General features: G+C 42.2%; 1 protein-coding gene across 1 annotated transcript; it reads left to right on the top strand.

Moving 5' to 3' along the window:
- The first annotated feature begins 268 nt into the window (after positions 1–268).
- Positions 269–18,061, top strand: DDX3X (DEAD-box helicase 3 X-linked). Its single transcript, XM_032182031.1, has 17 exons — positions 269–436; positions 2,921–2,978; positions 4,043–4,093; positions 8,649–8,772; positions 9,957–10,097; positions 10,183–10,282; positions 10,805–10,940; positions 11,362–11,447; positions 12,051–12,149; positions 12,226–12,386; positions 12,572–12,716; positions 12,810–12,954; positions 13,263–13,444; positions 13,535–13,652; positions 14,254–14,410; positions 15,029–15,156; positions 15,526–18,061. The coding sequence occupies exons 1-17, from the start codon at positions 392–394 to the stop codon at positions 15,606–15,608; spliced, it is 1,959 nt and encodes a 652-aa protein (XP_032037922.1). The 5' UTR covers positions 269–391; the 3' UTR covers positions 15,609–18,061.
- Positions 18,062–18,326: the final 265 nt, after the last annotated feature.

The following is an 18,326-nucleotide window of genomic DNA, read 5'->3' as shown; positions in this document are numbered from 1 at the left end:
GGCGCGAAACCTCGCGGTGCTCGCCGGGCGCGCCAAGTCTCGCGATACTTCCGGAGCGCCCTTCATCATTGAGCTGCTGTGCTGGTGGTGGGGTGCAAATCTCGCGAGATCTCCGCGCCGCGGTTCGGTTTCACTCGCGAGAGCTAAGCGGAGGGGGGGGAGAAAAGGAGGGGGGGGAGCGCAGCGTGCGTGCTGACGTCAGCGCGCGGCGGCGGGCGGGCGGGGACTATAAAAGGGCCGGGCCCGCGGCGGGGGGGGCTCAGTCAGGAAAGCGTGTGGTGGAGGGCGTGCGCGCGAGCCAGCAGCAGCGGCGGCGGCAGCGAAGCTCCTCGGCCCGGCGGATCTGTGTTTCTCGAGGCGGAGCGGGGCACCCCGAGGACGATCTCTCGTTATGAGTCATGTGGCGGTGGAAAATGCCCTCAGTCTAGACCAGCAGGTGGGGTGGGGGGGCACGGGGCCTGGAACGTGACGTGATGGGGGGGGGGGGGGGGGGGGGGAGGGGCGCTCCGTTAACCGGAGCCGGGCCTACTTATGGGGGGGGAGGGGTGTCTGTGTGTGTGTGTGGGGCCCGCTTCTCCCCTCGCTCCCTCCATCCGCGCTGCTTGCGTCGTGATTTTATCCCTTCCTTTTCTTTACTTTTTATTTTTTTAAATCTGTTTTTGTCGTGGTTTTTATTCCCGGTAGGCCCAGCTTCGTCATATCTTTACCCCCCCCCCCCCCCCGCACCGGGTTTTGTGGCGCATTCGGTTGTTGCGCAGTTACCGGCGTGCGGCGCCTCCCCTCCTCCGTCCTGCCTCGGGGGGGGGGCCGCCCCGGGGGCTGGGGGAGGGAAGGGAAAGGAAGGGGGGAGGGAAGGGAAAGGGAAAAAAAATAATAATAATAAAAAAAATACATATAAAAAAGGGGGAGGGGGGCGGCCCCGCCGGGCTCCACGAGTTGCCCCTTGCGGCCTCCTCCTCCTCCTCCTGCTGGCCACGCTCCGGGCCCGGCTTTTGTGTGGCGGGGGAAGCGACGATGGTAAAGTACAGGCTGGGCGCCGGGACCCCTGGCGGCGGCGGCGGGGAGCGGCCGGGAGTTTAACGCGGGGGGGGGGGGAGGGAGGGAGGGAGGGAGAAGGGAGAGGAGGAGGAGGGGGAGGGAGGGAGGAAGGCCCCGATAAATGGCGGCCATTGTGCGCCTGACGAGCGGAGGGGAGCGGGGCGGGGGGCGGGCGCCGCTGCTTTGTGTCGGCAGCCCCCCCCTTCCTCCCCCTCCTCCTCCTCCTCCTCCTCCTCCCCCGAGCCGAGGGGCGGGGGCGCTGGCGGCCGCCTTTGTTCGCGCTGCGGCAGCGGCCGCCTCGCCGTGCCCGATTTCCCCCCCCCACTAACCCCAACCACAACCCCACGGCCAGCTGGGCTCGGAGAAGCCCCTCGGTGTTGTTGTTCCCTCATCCCTTTTTTTTTTTTTTCATTATTTTTTTATCCCCACTTCTTCCCCCTCCCCTCCCCCCCCCCGCGGGGCGGAGCTAGGAGCTCCAACGTGGGGGGGGCTGTTATCTAATCTCTTTCCTTTTTTTTTTTTTTTTTTAATTTGTGGGGGAGCGGCGGCCCGCAGGCTTCGCGCAGCTTTGGGCGAAGTAGGTCAGGGGGAGCCGGTGCCCTGCGTTCCCCCCCCAACCCCAAAATCTCATCGTGTGTCCCCCCACCCCCCCCCACCCCGGCGGCACGTGACGGGTGCCGGCTGCAGGATTAGCTGGGCGGCTGCGGCTGCTCCCTGCTGCGCCCAAATCCCAGCCCGCAGTGCCGGCTGCTCCGCCGCACTGAGATGGCGGCTGAGCCGAGGCGCCATCTCCGACAGGAGCGCTTGGCGGCCCTCCTGGCCCTGCGGGGGGGGGAGACACGGGCAGCATTTCTGTTCTCTGCCCGGGGACCTAACATCTGCCTCTGTTAACTGTCCAAACCCATTTTTTTAAACCTCTTTTTGATGCTCGGATGAGCTGAACAGATTGAGTTTTAACTACTACCTTTAAATTGGGTGATGCGAGTCCCCTATCAGGATTTTTCAGATGTCTTGAGGGAATAATGCATTGGGGTCTTTGGTTTGGATTGACTCAGGTCATGTTGGCAGATGCTCCCTGCAATTGGCCTTGCATAAAATTCAGTTGCATGTAAACATGTTTTTGTTTTCATCCAAGTTGGTTTCTCATCGTGCCATGTTGGTAAACAACTACACTAAGTGTATACCCAAGTTTTGTGAGTTGCCTACAGCTGTCTGCTTAAATGCGCCTGTATTGTGCTTGACCTAAAACATTTGTGTTACATACCAGGGCATGACTTTAAATACCTTTTGGTCAACTGAAGGTTGCACACAAAACTTTAGAAAAGCAAACCAAAAACAGTATTTGCTGGGGTGAATGTGGGAAGAAGTCATCTGATGTTTTGGGAACAGTAGCTGCCTCCAAACTGAAGATGCTGATCTCTAGGTGTTAATGCAGTCTAAAAAAGATTGTTGAGTCTCTGCCAATCAAGTAACTCCAATTAAAAGGAGCACCTGAGCTGCAGTCTGTATGTTTGAAAAAATTGTTTAATTGATTTCAGAATGCATTTTAATGTACTGAAAGACGATTTTAGGTTGGTGCTTAGCCTAAATACAGTACATTGAGAAAAAGTCAGCAGTACTTGATTTGGCAGATGTAGGAGTCTTCTGGCCTTGAAGACAGTTGAAGATGTAGCCTTTGGTTTTACGGCTAATGTGGTATCAAAAGATAAAAAGTCTTGGTTCTTTGTCTTTACAGGAGATACAATAGACATAAAGCAATTTCTCTGCAGCAATAACTTATCAGGAGTTCTGCTTGCCCTTGATCAGCAGAGCTTTGTTTTATCTTAGTATAAATGCATGATACAACATGTGGATACTTAATGAACTATTTCATTCTTTCCAGTTTTCTGGTCTAGACTTGAATTCCTCAGACTCCCAGAGCGAAGGAAGCTCTACAAGCAGTAAGTATATACAAGTTCTCAAGTTTGCAATCACCTAGGCAGTTTTTAAAAACAAGTCAGGCTTTTGTAGCTGCAAAAGTAATTTCTGAAGCCAACACTCACAGACTTACAGGAAAATGTAAGGCAATTGCTAGATACGCGCCTGCTTCAAAATTACATACTTGAGGTAGGCACGCATAATTTGCAGTGATTGTGTAAATTGAATGTTCTGGTAGTGCTTTTACTTAATTGTTATGCCAGCTTGAGAGAATCTGGTCTCCCAGGTTTTCTGTGGCCTCTGGTCAAACAACTGAGGCCAGTGTTTGTAGTAGTAATGTGATGACCTCTCTTCTCATAACATCCACCTGAAGTGGGAATGTTTGAAGGGAAAACGTTAATAGTTAACCGTAGTAGTCTTAGTATCTAACTGTATTAATCAAGATTCACTGAGCGGCAACTGTGTTCTGACATGCCAGGCTGAAGTATGTTAGAGGGGATCTTACAGGAATTCCCGTTCAGCTCGTGCCTGGTACATTCTGCTTTGTGTGCTGCTTAGCAGACAGATGCTTCTGGATTGTAACTGAAGAATGCTATTCAGAGGCAATTACATGTGGCTTCTGGTTAGATCTAAGCTGAACTGATTGGGATGATTACATTCAAGGGGAAGGAAAAATACTGGTAGTAATACCGTGAGTGCCAGTGTTGGAATGACATAGTGAAAATCTTAAGCTGCTCAAATAACCTGGCACCAGATTAAGTCTTAATCAGTTCCAGGAAGACAGGCTTTCATCACAGATACTGTAACATCCATAAAAGGCATGTGTGACTTGGTCAAAGAAATAGCACACGAATGTCTTTTTTTAGAGGGCAGCTAAGCAAATGAATGCAAGAGCTTTGTGGTCACTGCTCCAGTCCTCTGTGAGATACGTGTTAAATGTTGATGGATTTTTGTTTAAAGATGCTGTTAAAGGCCTTAAAACTTGTGGGGCAGACTCTTTCTATGCAAAAGTGGTGTTGCAAAGGATGGTGTCTGTGAAGGTGCCAGTGCCACAATTTTGTAATGCTGTTTTTCTTTTGTCCTCTAGAAGGCAGATACATTCCTCCTCACTTACGGAACAGGGAAGCTTCAAAACAGGGTATGTATCAGAAATGGTGGCAAGGCATGTGACTGGTTCTTTGCCTGCTTCTGAACTGCCATGAGCAGGCTGTTAAAGGCTCCTTTGACACTGCTGTTAAAAGTGACTGTGCAGACTGCACAAAACATTGCAAATTCATTTGTTTTTAGCTTGCTGTTGTTGGTTTCTTTTCCAGGTTAATTTAAGCTTGAATTCAGTATCTGATTGGCAAAGTGTCTTCCATATCTCACTAAGCAATTAACTAAGTAAAGCATGATGAAGTCTCCTTAATTTGCCTAGTTATGTAATCTTGTTTATCAGTTTGAACAGATTTTGGGAGTATCACTTTTTCTGAGAATGACTGCAACATGGAAAGTGTAGGAACTAGCACAGTTTTGCTTTATGAACATATGTTTTATGCAGACTTGCTCTCAACTGGGGAGCACGTCAACCAGAACAGTTACAGATGTTGCCTTCCCTGTACAAGCTGTCAGAAGCTAGGCAATCTACAGGAGTAATTGCAGAAGGCAAGATCTGATGCTGGAGCCTGAAACACAAACGTATGGCTGTACACTTGCGTGGAGGGGTTGTACTGAGAAAAATCAGCTTTATATAATGTGCACTTCCTCTAGAAAAAAAGATTAAAAAGTGCATGGAATGCTTTAGTGAAGTAAATGATGATTTTTACTGCAACATCTGCTGCCTTTCAGAAATAGTTACTAGACATGATGACAATGCATTGTGTAGATAAAAGGGAAACATTTCAACTAACAATTACCGAGCTGCTAGCACGGAAAACGAAAGGTTCAAGTTGTAGCATAGTGGTAAGGAATTAAAGCTTCATGGTATGGCATGACTCTTTTCTCATGCTTCTAAAGCAGTGCTCTGGACTTTGAAGGATTCTGTTTCAGATGGTGCAGGAGGACTCTTATTTCCATTAGCATGTATTTCGATACTCTCCTCCTACATACACCTAATGTCTCATTTTTCTTCTGGAGCTACTTAATGACTAAAACAAGTGTTCCACTCCAGTTTTATGCCACTTGAAGAAACAGCTTAGTCTTGTCTTCACATGCTTCTGAGCTATTTTTTATATTTAACAAAGATGTGGCCTAAAGCACCAAATGAAGCCAAGCAACCTGAGACCTGAATCTACTGGGGAAAGTGCAAGGACTGTTTGGCAGCTGTGTGCTTCTCAAGTTTCCAGTAATTTTAACTTCAAAAATGAAGAGTCTTACAGGAAATCTCCTAGATAAACCCAGAAGGAATGTTTGTTTCTTAAAGCAGTGCAGGAAATCAGAATTAAAAGTTGGCTTGTAACTTGTACCACAATCCGATTTTTGGCTACAGTGGCATTTTAACCTTGCATTGAGTTTCATGCCCTGTGTATATAGGAATGTCACTCAAATTTAGCTTTGCACAGAATAGAAGAAACATTAAAATGTCCTTGTGTTTTTTTTTTTTTTCTGGGGACTTAAATGTTGGATGACTTCCAGCTGAAAAGTTGCCTGAGAGATGGTTTAAATGTCCATATTAAAGGCTGCCCTCCAGAAAACATACTGTTGTACTGGAGGCCATCTTGCCTTACTTGATACTTACTTGTGGTTTACCTTCAAAGTGCAAGTTACGGAGGTGTTTGAGGTGTTCCTTTGAAACACGAGGGGTGAATGTTGCCTTTTGTACTTGACCAACTTGGAGATAATACTAGGATCTACTCATGATGTCACTCAGGATTGTTCATTTGACATTCTTTTACTAACTAATATTAGGTACTTAAATAACACCATGCAAAAAGGCAAACAAGTTATGTAATTTATTTGAACAGGCCATGTGCCAAATTTAGTTGGTTGTAGGCTGTCAGCTTCTGTTGGTTGGCATGCTTTATCACTGGATTCCTCCTGACTCCCTGTGATAAAAGTTCATGATAGCTACGTGGAGAAAGCCATCCAGTTCCGGGATGCACCCTGGATTCAAGGATTCACCTTGCAGCAAAGTGTGTATTATCATCAGCACAGTGATGTGAAATTGAGCTATTTTCTAGGATGATGTGAAGTATGTAACAGTTGTATATGTTCACAACTAAATGGTCAGTACCTTTTTGCTGGCTGCTCTGAAGCTGTTTTGTATATTGGCTGTACCTTGAAATCCTTCACAACAGATTTTTCAAGGTAAATGTGTTAGAAAGCAGCCAGCAAAATAGACTTCGGATAGTAGTGGTTCTGTGATGGAACTCTTGAAGCAGCGTTACAAGCCTAGTCACCTGATAAAATTAATGGATCTAGAAATGAAACCACATGATGACTGTATTTCAGTAATCCAGCAGGATTGTCTCACAAACTGTCCTCCTTGACTTCTGTGAAAGTTAATTATTGCTGCATTCAGATGGTAAAGGGACTTGAAAATAAACAACGTATTTCTTCTGTGTGTTGTTTCCTTAGACATACTCTGGAAACAACTAGTGTGTAGTTTCTAGCTTGGGGTTCTCAATTTCCTCTGTAGCTGATGATGGTTTAGTAACTCAGAGACGCTATTAAAGTTGCACAATGGACTTGTGGCTAAGAAATTACTTAAGGTGGTGAACTTAATCATTTAAAAATGGTTATTTGTTTGCTGTTCTATATGAGGAGTTGAGTATCCTCATGATTACATAGGTATTGGCTGAGGAAGGGTAAAGGGTCTAGAATACTCATTTAAAACATCTAGAATATTTCTGTTTAAAAACCTTACAGTGCTTTCCTGATCCACTAGGTAAGCTTCAGCTTCTTCCATACACCTAGGTATCTGCCTGTATCATAATACTAATGACAGTTTGCTACCTGGGAGCAGGACAACACAGCTGCAGGAAATAAAAATGTATTAAAAAATACCTTAAACTGCTGAAAAACAAAATGGCCATTAAGTAGTCCAAGCTACAGTACATGGAGCTCAGTATGCAAGGCTGCTTGCTCTGAAGTGTTTTTATTTCCCTGAGCTTCACTTGGTAATACTGAAGTGCCTTATCTTACTGCTTTCTCATTAGACTTCTGGAAGCTGCTCTCATATATTTAGTCTGACCTGATCTATAAAGATCAAGCAGTAAATGTTAAGAGTTATTTTTTCTTTATTAAAACAATCTATTGCTTCTGCGTGTGGCAGCTTTTCAAATAGGCTGACAGTGATTGGTGACAGATCATTATAAAGTGTGACCTAAAATGCTGATTGAATAGTGTGGTAACTACCACTTTGCATAGGTGCAAGAACTACAAAAATTGATTAGGAGTTCATTAACTTACTGAACTCCAAAATTACCTCCTTGGGAAGAAATATGAACAGAAAGGAATCCGTGCATGTCTTTGATAAAAATCAAACTATGCACAATGATCTGGAAGTGGAATACATGTTTCTAACTGTTAAAAATGGTACATACGTGTGTTCACAACTTGGGTCTAGACATGGCTGTGCTAACTTAAGGAAAACTATGGTGAGTTACCAGCTTACAGTGCTGTAGATTCAAAAAACTGACAAGGTAAATAAGCCTACTTGGTATGTATTTGGGAGTATAAAATGGACTCCTTTCTGAAACTTCAGACTTGGAAGGTCTCTGTATGTGCAGAGTCAGCCCAAATTTCTGGATCCAGGCACTAATGAAAAACATCTAGATCTTCCTGAAGATTGGTCTGTCAGTACCACTACTGTTAAGTTTGCTCAGCAGGAAGATACACTCCCAGATTTTTAGTAAGTTTTGGAAGTAACTCATGCTAAAGCTTGCATTAATGAATGATTGTATTCCTTATCTTTGGTATCTCAATGTGAAGTTAAGTTTTTTCTAGTCCTTAAAGGTAAACTCTTTGGAATAATTTTATGCTAGTTGCTTTTGTTTTGTCTGGCACAAAAATCTTCATTGGCTTTGTTTTGCAGAGCTTGCAGAAAGCATGCTTACTGATAAGTGATGATTACATTGAATTTCACTTATTCTCTCTGCGTCCCACAGCTGAGACTTCAGGTCTTCTAAATTTGTGAGCATTGAACTGTTGATCAAAGTTTTGTAATGAGGTCCTTAGTCTAGTACCAAAATGTTTCTTAGTGTTCTACAGTTCCACTGATCTTGTTCCCCATGAATAAACTCCACCAGGGGCATGGTTAACTTAACAAAAAAAATGCTGTGGAGGATTTGTGTTGAAGTTGCAGATAAAATGCAGAGCTAAGGGTTCTGAATGCTTGGAAGTGTCATAACTTTTCTTGATATGCTTGAGGTCCTGGTCCTCTGTTATTTCAGTTATTGCTATCAGAGTACAGCCATGAATGTAATGGATTCAGTTTGTACCTATTTAATGTAAATAGGTAAATAGAAACATTAAATAATTAGAATGTGAAAGTGTGTGAGGCCTTACAATTCAGAATCAATTCCCCAGCCATATTAGCAATTCGGCTAAATCAGTATGGGCAATGAGGAGCGTTTAGTGCCTAAGTTCTCTACTTCTATGTCTTCCTTTTTTAATCATATAGGTAAGTCCAGTGAAGACTTACTGGATGGACTGTTTTCTTGTAAAAGTCTGGACTGTATAATACATTGCTAAAATATTTTTTTCCCCACTAGGTTTTGATAGTGGTGGCTGGAGTTCTAGCAGAGATAAGGATGCATACAGCAGCTTTGGTGTACGGTCTGATCGTGGAGCAAAATCAAGCTTCTTTGACCGTGGAAATGGATCAAGAGGAGGAAGGCAAGTGCTTATTTGTATGGGCTGTGCATTCTAAGGCTGTCTTGGTTCTAATAGCTCACCTGTGATCTTGCTGGAAAAAGCAAGTTCTAGCTGTCCTTCTAGGATAAGGTACAAGGAACCTGGGTGGGGGAGAGAGTGAGAGAACCTTGTTTAAAGCTGCAGGAATTCAAGGAGGGTGAGCTTGCATGTGTTGGAAGATGTGCCCTGTAGCTTACCACCAGCCACTTGCTGCAGCTGTAATGACGTGCTGACTTCCTGTTTCCCCAAAAACGGCTACATGGGTGGATACTATCAGGGAACAATTTAAGAGATGTTGGGAGGTCAAGATACATCAGAACTGATATTTATTTCAATATTTTTTTTCCATGTTGAAAAGTGTAGTTAATAAAACTGGGTGAGACTCTTGCAGGTTCTCTGCCTTATTTGATCAGTCTTACACACATCATGCGTTGTATGCACAAGTGTGGTGAGTGACCTTTATCGACTAGTAAGGCTGATGCTAGTATCCAGACTTTTCTCAAACATGGTTTACCAGACCAAAAACTAAACAGTTGAGGTAAGGATGTTTTTCACCTTCTTTCCAAGCTAGTAATACAGGTGAGCTCCCTCATAAAAAATCTTCATAAAATCTGTAATGTGACTTGTAATTGTGGAATTTAGTTTGATCATGTATGTGGTGGGGGAGTAGAAGAACAAATTGAAGTGCTTCAGGGTTTTGTCTGGACTTGGGAGGCAAATGTAATCTGAGGCACAGAGAAGGGGGGTGGTACCAAACAATATCTTACAAGAAGCTCGCTGCACAAAAAGACTCAAACTCCAATTGCAGCTTTATAGGCAGATAACTAATACTTTTAAGTAAACAACAAAACAACCCTCAAGCCCTGGCTTCTTTTGATATGTTTCAGTGTGTTAAGCTGAAACCCAACTGCTAAACTGTAGTTGGAACAAACTTCCCTGTCTAATACAGAATGGATATGACCTAGCCTGACATTGATACGTAGTCCTCATTTCAGTTCACAGGTCAACGTATGAGTACAGATAACTTGATTACTTAGATTGTGCTATGGTCATGTATCTAATATACAGAGCATACTCCACTAGATTACAGTAGCTCTGACTCTGCTTGCATGTCAGAAAAATCCTGGTGTCCAGGAACAGCGGTCTAATACTCTTGCTGTACTTAGATATGAAGAGCGTGGAAGAGGCAGCGACTATGACAGGAGTGGCTTTGGTAGATTTGACCGTGGTGGAAACAGCCGCTGGTCTGACAAATCCGATGAAGATGACTGGTCAAAGCCTCTTCCCCCAAGTGAACGCCTGGAACAGTAAGTACTGGGATGGTGTAAAGTCATGTGATAGGGGACTGGTTGATTTATCTAATAAATAAAACGCCATCTCTTCTGCTTTTAGGGAGCTCTTTTCAGGAAGCAATACTGGCATTAACTTTGAAAAGTATGATGACATTCCTGTTGAAGCAACAGGCAGCAACTGTCCTCCACATATTGAAAGTGTAAGTGTTTGTTTAATTTGATATAATTAATCTGCACTGTTTCGAGTGTGAAACATCATGCTGCGTTAAGATCAGGGAGCAAGGGAAACCTTGACTCTCTACAGCTAAGGTCTCTGAGAATTTCAGGTTAGGTATAACGAACAAGACAAAGGAGAAGTTGTATAAGCTTATTTGGTTAACACTTGTAGTTCATTTAACTGTGATGTGTCTCTAAACAGTAAAGAAGGAAAAGTGCTTGGAGGTGGTAGGGTGTTGCAGCAATTTCTTAAGTGTGGGTGCTGTCATGTCTCAGGTATATAGGCTTGTGTTGCCTGTACTCAAGTCTTGGCTTCTTAAGAATTACTTACGTGATAACTGGACTAAGTACATACTTTGTCTGGTAACTTAACTCCTGAGTATTTGTGACCTGAAGTTCTGTAGTAAGAAATACAAACAAGCTACTTTATGGAAGACTGTGTGGATGGAATGATGACTTCATTCAGGGAAGGATCCCATACTTAAACCTTGCAAAATATCTTACAGTTCAGCGATGTTGACATGGGAGAAATTATTATGGGAAACATTGAGCTTACACGTTACACCCGTCCTACCCCAGTCCAGAAACATGCAATACCTATTATTAAAGAGAAGAGAGACTTGATGGCCTGTGCTCAGACAGGTAAGTTTGTAAATTCTTAAAGCTCAGTCTCTATCAGGTTCTGTAATCCTTGAGCTGTCTGTGAGAGATCTGGTCTGTAAGGTAGTAAACTCCTTGTTCAGAATGAATGTACCTGTTGCAATGGAAACTATTAGCTTAGTCTTGCTCATGCATTAGATGTGACTTGACTGGTTTTACCTTTTATCCCTGGAGAGATGTTAATAGATTAAATCACATTCACTTCAGGGTGTTGCAATGCTGAACGAGTCTTGCAGATGTCTTCCTCTGGGTGAATAGTGCAATCCAGTAGCATGGTCAGAACATCTAATGTACTACATCTAATGCAGATATTGATGGGGATGTTAATGATGCAGGATTAGGCACAGTATATGGCAGTAGTTTTGAAAATAACTCATTAATAATACTAAATTGTATCTAATAGGGTCTGGGAAAACGGCTGCGTTTCTTCTACCAATATTGAGCCAGATCTATGCAGATGGACCTGGTGATGCTTTGAGAGCTATGAAGGCAAGTATTTTAGTAGTCCTGGAGAAGCTAAGACCAGTATAATTTTGTCATACACTGTCTTCTACTGAACACAGCAGCTGGGCTATCATCATTTTGGTTATATTAAGCAACTTTCAGTGTTCTCCTTCCCAAAGTATGGGCTGTGGGGCAACCTGGTTTTTTGCCCTACCTAAGGAGTTGATGCACATAATTGTGTAGGCAAAGTGGTTTACAAGATGCTTTGCTGCTTAAGCTTTTAGGAGCACTTCCTTGCTGCAGATAACTGGTCATGTATCACATGTCTATGCTGTAGTGACTTCAGGATAGGAAGAAGTAGGCTTTTCGGTGTTCTGTGGCGAGGATTTCTCTTACATCAGTTATGGATGACAGTGCAGGTTGTAGAGGACAAGCTTTGGCAGCTGTGTTACTGTTAACATATTAACCAACAGTTTAATCTTGGACCCTGCAGCAGGGCAGAGTCTTGAGAAGCAGTGCTTTAAAACAGTTGACTCTCAGCCATGCACAATTCCTTGTGCATGGAAGCTCAGTAACCTTAGGTAGCTATTACAAAAGCAGTGTTGTAATTCCACTTGTAGCTGGGGTACTAATGGCAGTTTGTTTCAGGAGAATGGAAGGTATGGACGCCGTAAACAATACCCAATCTCACTGGTCTTGGCCCCAACTAGAGAACTGGCTGTGCAGATCTATGAGGAAGCCAGAAAGGTATGTCTAGGAGTTCAATATTAAATAATAGCATAAAGTATAGTTTTCCTTGGAGCTAACTTACTTGTTTTTATAGTTTGCATACCGTTCCAGAGTTCGTCCCTGTGTTGTGTATGGTGGTGCAGACATCGGTCAGCAGATACGTGACTTAGAACGTGGATGTCACTTGCTTGTGGCAACTCCAGGACGACTGGTTGACATGATGGAGAGGGGAAAGATTGGACTGGATTTTTGCAAGTAAGTGAAGTGATTTTTGTCCGTATCCTCATGGGTTGCTGGCAGGAAACTCTCCAAGTGAGATCTAGAGAAGATAACACTTGATACCTCGCTTTTGAACTGTAAATACCTAGTTGAGAAATACAGTCCCATGTCTATATTGGGTTACTGCTTAAAAATCACCTAAAAAAAACCTTCTTATTTAGATACCTAGTGCTTGATGAAGCCGACAGAATGCTTGATATGGGTTTCGAACCTCAAATTCGTCGAATTGTTGAACAAGATACTATGCCACCGAAAGGGGTGCGTCATACCATGATGTTCAGTGCGACTTTCCCCAAGGAAATCCAGGTACTTCACAAGTTCAAATACCTTAATAGTTAAGACTTTTTTTCCCCTTAAAGAGGTGAAATTACATACTGATTTCTTTTTCCCTTTCTTTAGATGCTTGCTCGTGACTTCCTCGATGAATATATCTTTCTGGCTGTTGGCAGAGTAGGTTCTACATCTGAGAATATCACACAGAAAGTAGTGTGGGTGGAAGAGTCAGACAAACGATCATTTCTGCTTGACCTGCTAAATGCCACAGGTAAAGACTGGTTTCAAATAAGCAAATCCTGGAGTAGTAAGATAAGGCAAATCTGACAGTGCAAGTAATGAGAACTTAAATTGAGTAGGGAAAGGAAAAGACTACATTTTTGTGTTTCTTTTGTGCAAGGCACTCTTATGTTGACTGAGTGGCAGTTAAGTAGATGCAAAGTCTTTGGAAGATCTTCACTTCACATTACTGGTTTAGAACTAATGAGAGCAGATAAATGAAATTAGCTTTTTCTAGGTAGTGAAGCTAAGTATTTGTACTGCCTTTTTCTTGCTAACTTATGATTGTTTCCTTGTTAGGCAAGGATTCATTGACTCTGGTGTTCGTGGAAACTAAAAAGGGAGCAGATGCTCTTGAGGACTTCCTCTACCATGAAGGATATGCCTGTACAAGTATACACGGAGATCGCTCTCAAAGAGACCGAGAGGAAGCACTGCACCAGTTCCGTTCGGGCAAGAGCCCAATTCTTGTTGCCACAGCTGTAAGTGAAATCTCTGAAGCTTGAGCCAGTAGGCATATTGCATCACTTACAGAATTTTGATCAATTTGATTTAATCTTCTTAACCACTAGGTAGCAGCAAGAGGACTGGACATATCAAATGTAAAGCATGTCATAAACTTCGACTTGCCAAGTGACATTGAAGAATACGTACATCGTATTGGTCGTACAGGCCGTGTAGGAAATCTTGGTAGGTACAGACAGTATTTCATACCTAACGTGCTAGGTGTAGTGCTACTGGCTGAGTGGCACACTCAAACTACAGAGTGCTTGAGAAAAGCCTTCTGTGACAAGGCAATATTGCTAGTAAACTGTACAGTGCTGCGCACAGCTTCCCTTCATAGGGAGTCTGGAGGTGTTCTGCTATTAAAGTGCTACTCAAATCTAATGTTTGTGAAGTGGTGACATCAGGAAGTAGTGTCTTGGTGTCGCTTGTATCTGTTAAATCAAGCAATGCTTCTACATTACGTGGATGGACTTGAACCGTTGTCCAACCAGTGTGGAAAGTAACTAGTTCGTTCAGCTAGCGGCTTTGCTATTCAGTAGAGTTTTGGTGCCACATGTAAACTTGGCATCTTCTGTGTCCATAAGGAAGTAGTAAGGGCTTGTGTGAGTGTCTAGGGTGGAGAAATGGTGTTAAAACAGATTGTTCTTCAGATAATTCTCATGTTCTCAAGCTTGACTATGATGAGCATATTGTACTTGCCACAGCAACAAGTGGGATATGGAATGGGATTAAGTGCTGTAATGTATTTGCTTCGTGTGGGGTTAAACCCGAATATTTACTTTAGGTCTTGCCACCTCGTTCTTCAATGAGAGAAACATAAACATCACCAAGGACTTACTTGATCTTCTTGTTGAGGCTAAGCAGGAAGTACCATCTTGGCTGGAAAACATGGCTTATGAACAGCATCACAAAGGGGGTGGCAGCCGCGGGCGATCTAAGAGGTAATGATCAGAACTGATTTGGCTAAAGGTATTCTTCCCCTGTTGTGAGAGGCAATTCTGGGACTTGTTTTCAAAGTAAAAACACAGTTAATGTCTGAGGAAAGACAAGCCAGTGCTGTGTAAATTGAAGTGAGGTGCCATCATCAGAAGGTGACAGCTTTAATATGTCTTAATTTAGCTAGTGCGATTTGACTTCATGGATTTTTGCTGTTTTTCTTCAGAAACGTGCTTTTAAGATGGTTTTTCTCCTTTTCAGTATTAGGTGGTCATAAGTGCATCACTTGAACTAATTATAGGTGACCTAATTATAGGCTCAGGAAATCTGCAGAACAGAGGAGGTTGCATCAAACCTCATGAGGACCTGATAAAGTAATTCTTGTTGTGTAACATGTCAAGTTCAACGTGACCTTGTTTGAACAGTAAATTTCCCTTTGCTATTATTGAATGCCCTTTCCCAGATAGCGTTGGGATGCTTGTGAAGAAGTGCACTGAGCTCAGCAGTGGTTGGCCAGCTGTAACATGAATTAGAGAAATTGTGTACTTTGATCTTGATGTCTGCAGTGCTTAAAACCTGAAATTTTTACTGAAGTGTCTTTTTTTTCCTTTTCCTCTATACAGCAGTAGATTCAGTGGAGGATTTGGTGCCAGAGATTATCGAACAAGTAGTGGTTCTGGTAGCAGTAGCTTTAGCAGCAGTCGATCAACCAGCAGCCGCAGTGGAGGAAGTGGCAGCAGAGGATTTGGAGGTAAGAAAAAGAACAGGGTAATCGTGGCTGGCAGCTATAAAAACAGATGTAAAATGCTTGATAGTAAAACTAGTGGAGGTAATAAAGTAAAAAAAAAAAAAAAAAAAAAATAGTAAATACTAGGTCACCTGGTGCTTGTTATGCAAAGCTTCAGTATCTGTTGGGTCTCTTAGCACAAGTTACCTGTATTTAATTAGTTTGACAGGACATGTCAAATTAATGTGGTTTGGTTTGCATTTGACAGTGCTTCTGGGTGGGTTTTCTTCTATAGGTCATAGATGTCTATTTTGTGCCCTGGGCTTTTTCTTTTTGTGAAGGCTCAAGTCTTCAGCAGGTTAATTAAGCATCGCTTTCTCTTGCCTTTCATAGGTGGTGGTTATGGAGGCTTCTACAACAGTGATGGATATGGAGGCAACTATAACTCCCAGGGGGTTGACTGGTGGGGCAACTGAGTCTGCTTGCAGCAGATAACCTACCAAACAAGCTAATATGGAAACCACATGTAACTTAGCCAGACTATACCTTGTGTAGCTTCAAGAACTCGCAGTACATTACCAGCTGTGATTCTCCACTGAAATTTTTTTTAAGGGAGCTCAAGGTCACAAGATGGAAACAAAGGAACAAGTAGCCCTATCTTGAAGGTGGTTTTGAAGACTCTATTGCTGTAGTCAGGATTAACTCCCCTCCCACCCATCCCCACCCAGAAACTGCATTTATAATTTTGTGACTGAGGATCATTTGTTTGTTAATGTACTGTGCCTTTAACTTTAGACAACTTTTATTTTGATGTCCTGTTGGCTCAGTAATGCTCAAGATATCAATTGTTTTGACAAAATAAAAATTACTGAACTTGGGCTAAAATCAAACCTTGGCACACAGGTGTGATACAACTTAAACAGGAATCACTGATTCATCCATAATATTACAAAGAAAAACTTATGCGGTAGCCTGCATTAGGGCTTTTGGTATCTGCAGATTTGAAAAATAAAACATCTTGAAGCATATCAATGCAATTAGTTTCTAATGTGGCAAAACTGTACTAAGTTAAAGTTCTGATTTGCTCACTCTATCCTGGATAGGTACTTAGAACCTGATAGCCTTTAATAAAGCCATTCCAGTCATGATGAGATGATGTATGGATACATGCATACATTAAAAGCACTGTTTTTGAAGTTAATGCAAGTAAATACAGCAATTCCTTTTTCAATATTTAGGCAGATCATTAATGTGAGCTAGCCAAATGTGGGCAGAATATTACAGGGAACGTTTAAAGGTCTGATAACTTGAAATAGTTTTTAGGAGAATTCATCTATTTAGACTTTTTAAAAATGCCTGCCATATGAAATTGAAATGGTAGAATGGCTGACCATGGCAGTGATTGGTCCTCCTTAAGGGCCTGACTGAATTTTTGGTCTAATAACGCATGCTAGTGTTGATGTTTTTTGGTCAAGAGGGTATGAACAGGAAGAATTATGCAGCAGGCTTTATTTTAATGCAGATTCACATTACTCTGTTCAAGCTGCGTGGAGATGTTAAACTGGCTTACTGTAGACTTTGTAAAATGGCTCCAGAAGAGTAACAAACAAACCTGAGATCACAGAGGTTGGAAATGTACATAAACTGCACAAGGTTTCAATTCTGCTATTAAAGTGCAGTTTTAGTCAGTTTTAGTTGCATAGGTTTCCATTGTATTTATAGTCTGTTTATGCTAAATCTGGCCAAAGATAAGTATTGTCCACCAGAAAAATGCCTCTGCCACTTGGAATTTCTGTGCTGACTTTGTGGCCAGAGCAGTTAACAACTCTAATCTACAGTGGCGTAGGAAAATGGCAAAAATCTCCTAAAGTGCAATAGATTTTTTCAAGTGTATTGTGCCTTGTTCTAAAACTTTTATTAAGTAGGTGCACTTGACAGTATTGAGGTCATTTGTTATGGTGCTATTTCAAGTCTAGGTTTAGGCCCTTGTACATTTTGCCCATAACTTTTTACAAAATACTTCTTTTATTGCACATTCAGAGAATTTTATATATGTCTTGTGTGCGTGTCCTTAACTTCCAATCTTATTTTGTCTCTTGGAGATTGAACGCAGCTTGTTTAAGGAGAAGGAAATAGATTCTAAAACTTATTTGGGACCATGGGAATGATAGCTGGGAAGAAAACTATTTGCACACGACAGATTTCTAGATACTTTTTGCTGCTAGTTTTGTGTAATATTTATTGAACATTTTTGACAAATATTTATTTTTGTAAGCCTAAAAGTGATTCTTTGAAAGTTTAAAGAAACTTGACCAAAAGACAGTACAAAAACACTGGCACTTGAATGTTGAATGTCACCGTATGCGTGAAATTATATATTTCGGGGTAGTGTGAGCTTTTAATGTTTAAGTCATATTAAACTCTTAAGTCAAATTAAGCAGACCCGGCATTGGCAGTGTAGCCATAACTTTCTGATAGTAAAACAAAAATTGGCAACTTAAAATTAAACATGCCAAGGTTTTGATACACTTGTCTTAAGATATTAATGAAACACTTCTAAACACTGATGTGAAGTGTCCAGATTCTCAGATGTTTGTTGCGTGAGTTTTGTTTAGTTGTGTGTTTTTTTTTTTTTCAGTGAATGTCTGGCACATTGCAATCCTCAAACATGTGGTTATCTTTGTTGTATTGGCATAATCAGTGACTTGTGCATTTTAGCAAGTTTTATCAGCCAGCAATATTTTCAGTTCAGATACAAGGATTCAAAACAATATGCAAGAATGGATTTAAACTTGCTGAATGTGAAAATTTGAATTTCAAGTCACTGTAGGTTTAGAATTGCTTATTGTATTAGTTTAGATGCTAGCACTGCATGTGCTGTGCATATTCTTGATTTTATTAAAATAAAAAAGTTGAACTGCACAGTCTACTCATTTGTGAAGCGTCACTCTTCTGGTTTATGAGATCTGTAGCCTGAGTAATCTCATTCGCAGGCAACTCTGGAAGCAGGTGAACATAGTGTGGTACACATCAGTGTGCTTAGGAAATGGCAGCTAATTAGCTATCTAGGTTACAGCTGTAGCAAGCACAGATTAGCTTCTGCCCACTGTGTAGGATGCTTACAGTCTTCTAGAGAAGCTAAGACAGCAGGTAGAGGACAGATGGGGAAAATAGGCTTATACCCCAAAGGGGGA

Source organism: Aythya fuligula, chromosome 1, assembly GCF_009819795.1.
Source record: "Aythya fuligula isolate bAytFul2 chromosome 1, bAytFul2.pri, whole genome shotgun sequence".
In the NCBI taxonomy this organism is placed as follows: Eukaryota; Metazoa; Chordata; class Aves; order Anseriformes; family Anatidae; genus Aythya; species Aythya fuligula.
This window is presented reverse-complemented; position numbering and strand designations above follow the sequence as displayed.

Bases quoted from the DNA above. Each gene is read 5' to 3' on its own strand.
- DDX3X (XM_032182031.1), top strand. From the start codon at position 392: ATGAGTCATGTGGCGGTGGAAAATGCCCTCAGTCTAGACCAGCAG. The intron at 437-2,920 runs GTGGGGTGGGGG...CATTCTTTCCAG, and splicing joins CCCTCAGTCTAGACCAGCAG to TTTTCTGGTCTAGACTTGAA. The intron at 4,094-8,648 runs GTATGTATCAGA...TTTCCCCACTAG, and splicing joins CAGGGAAGCTTCAAAACAGG to GTTTTGATAGTGGTGGCTGG.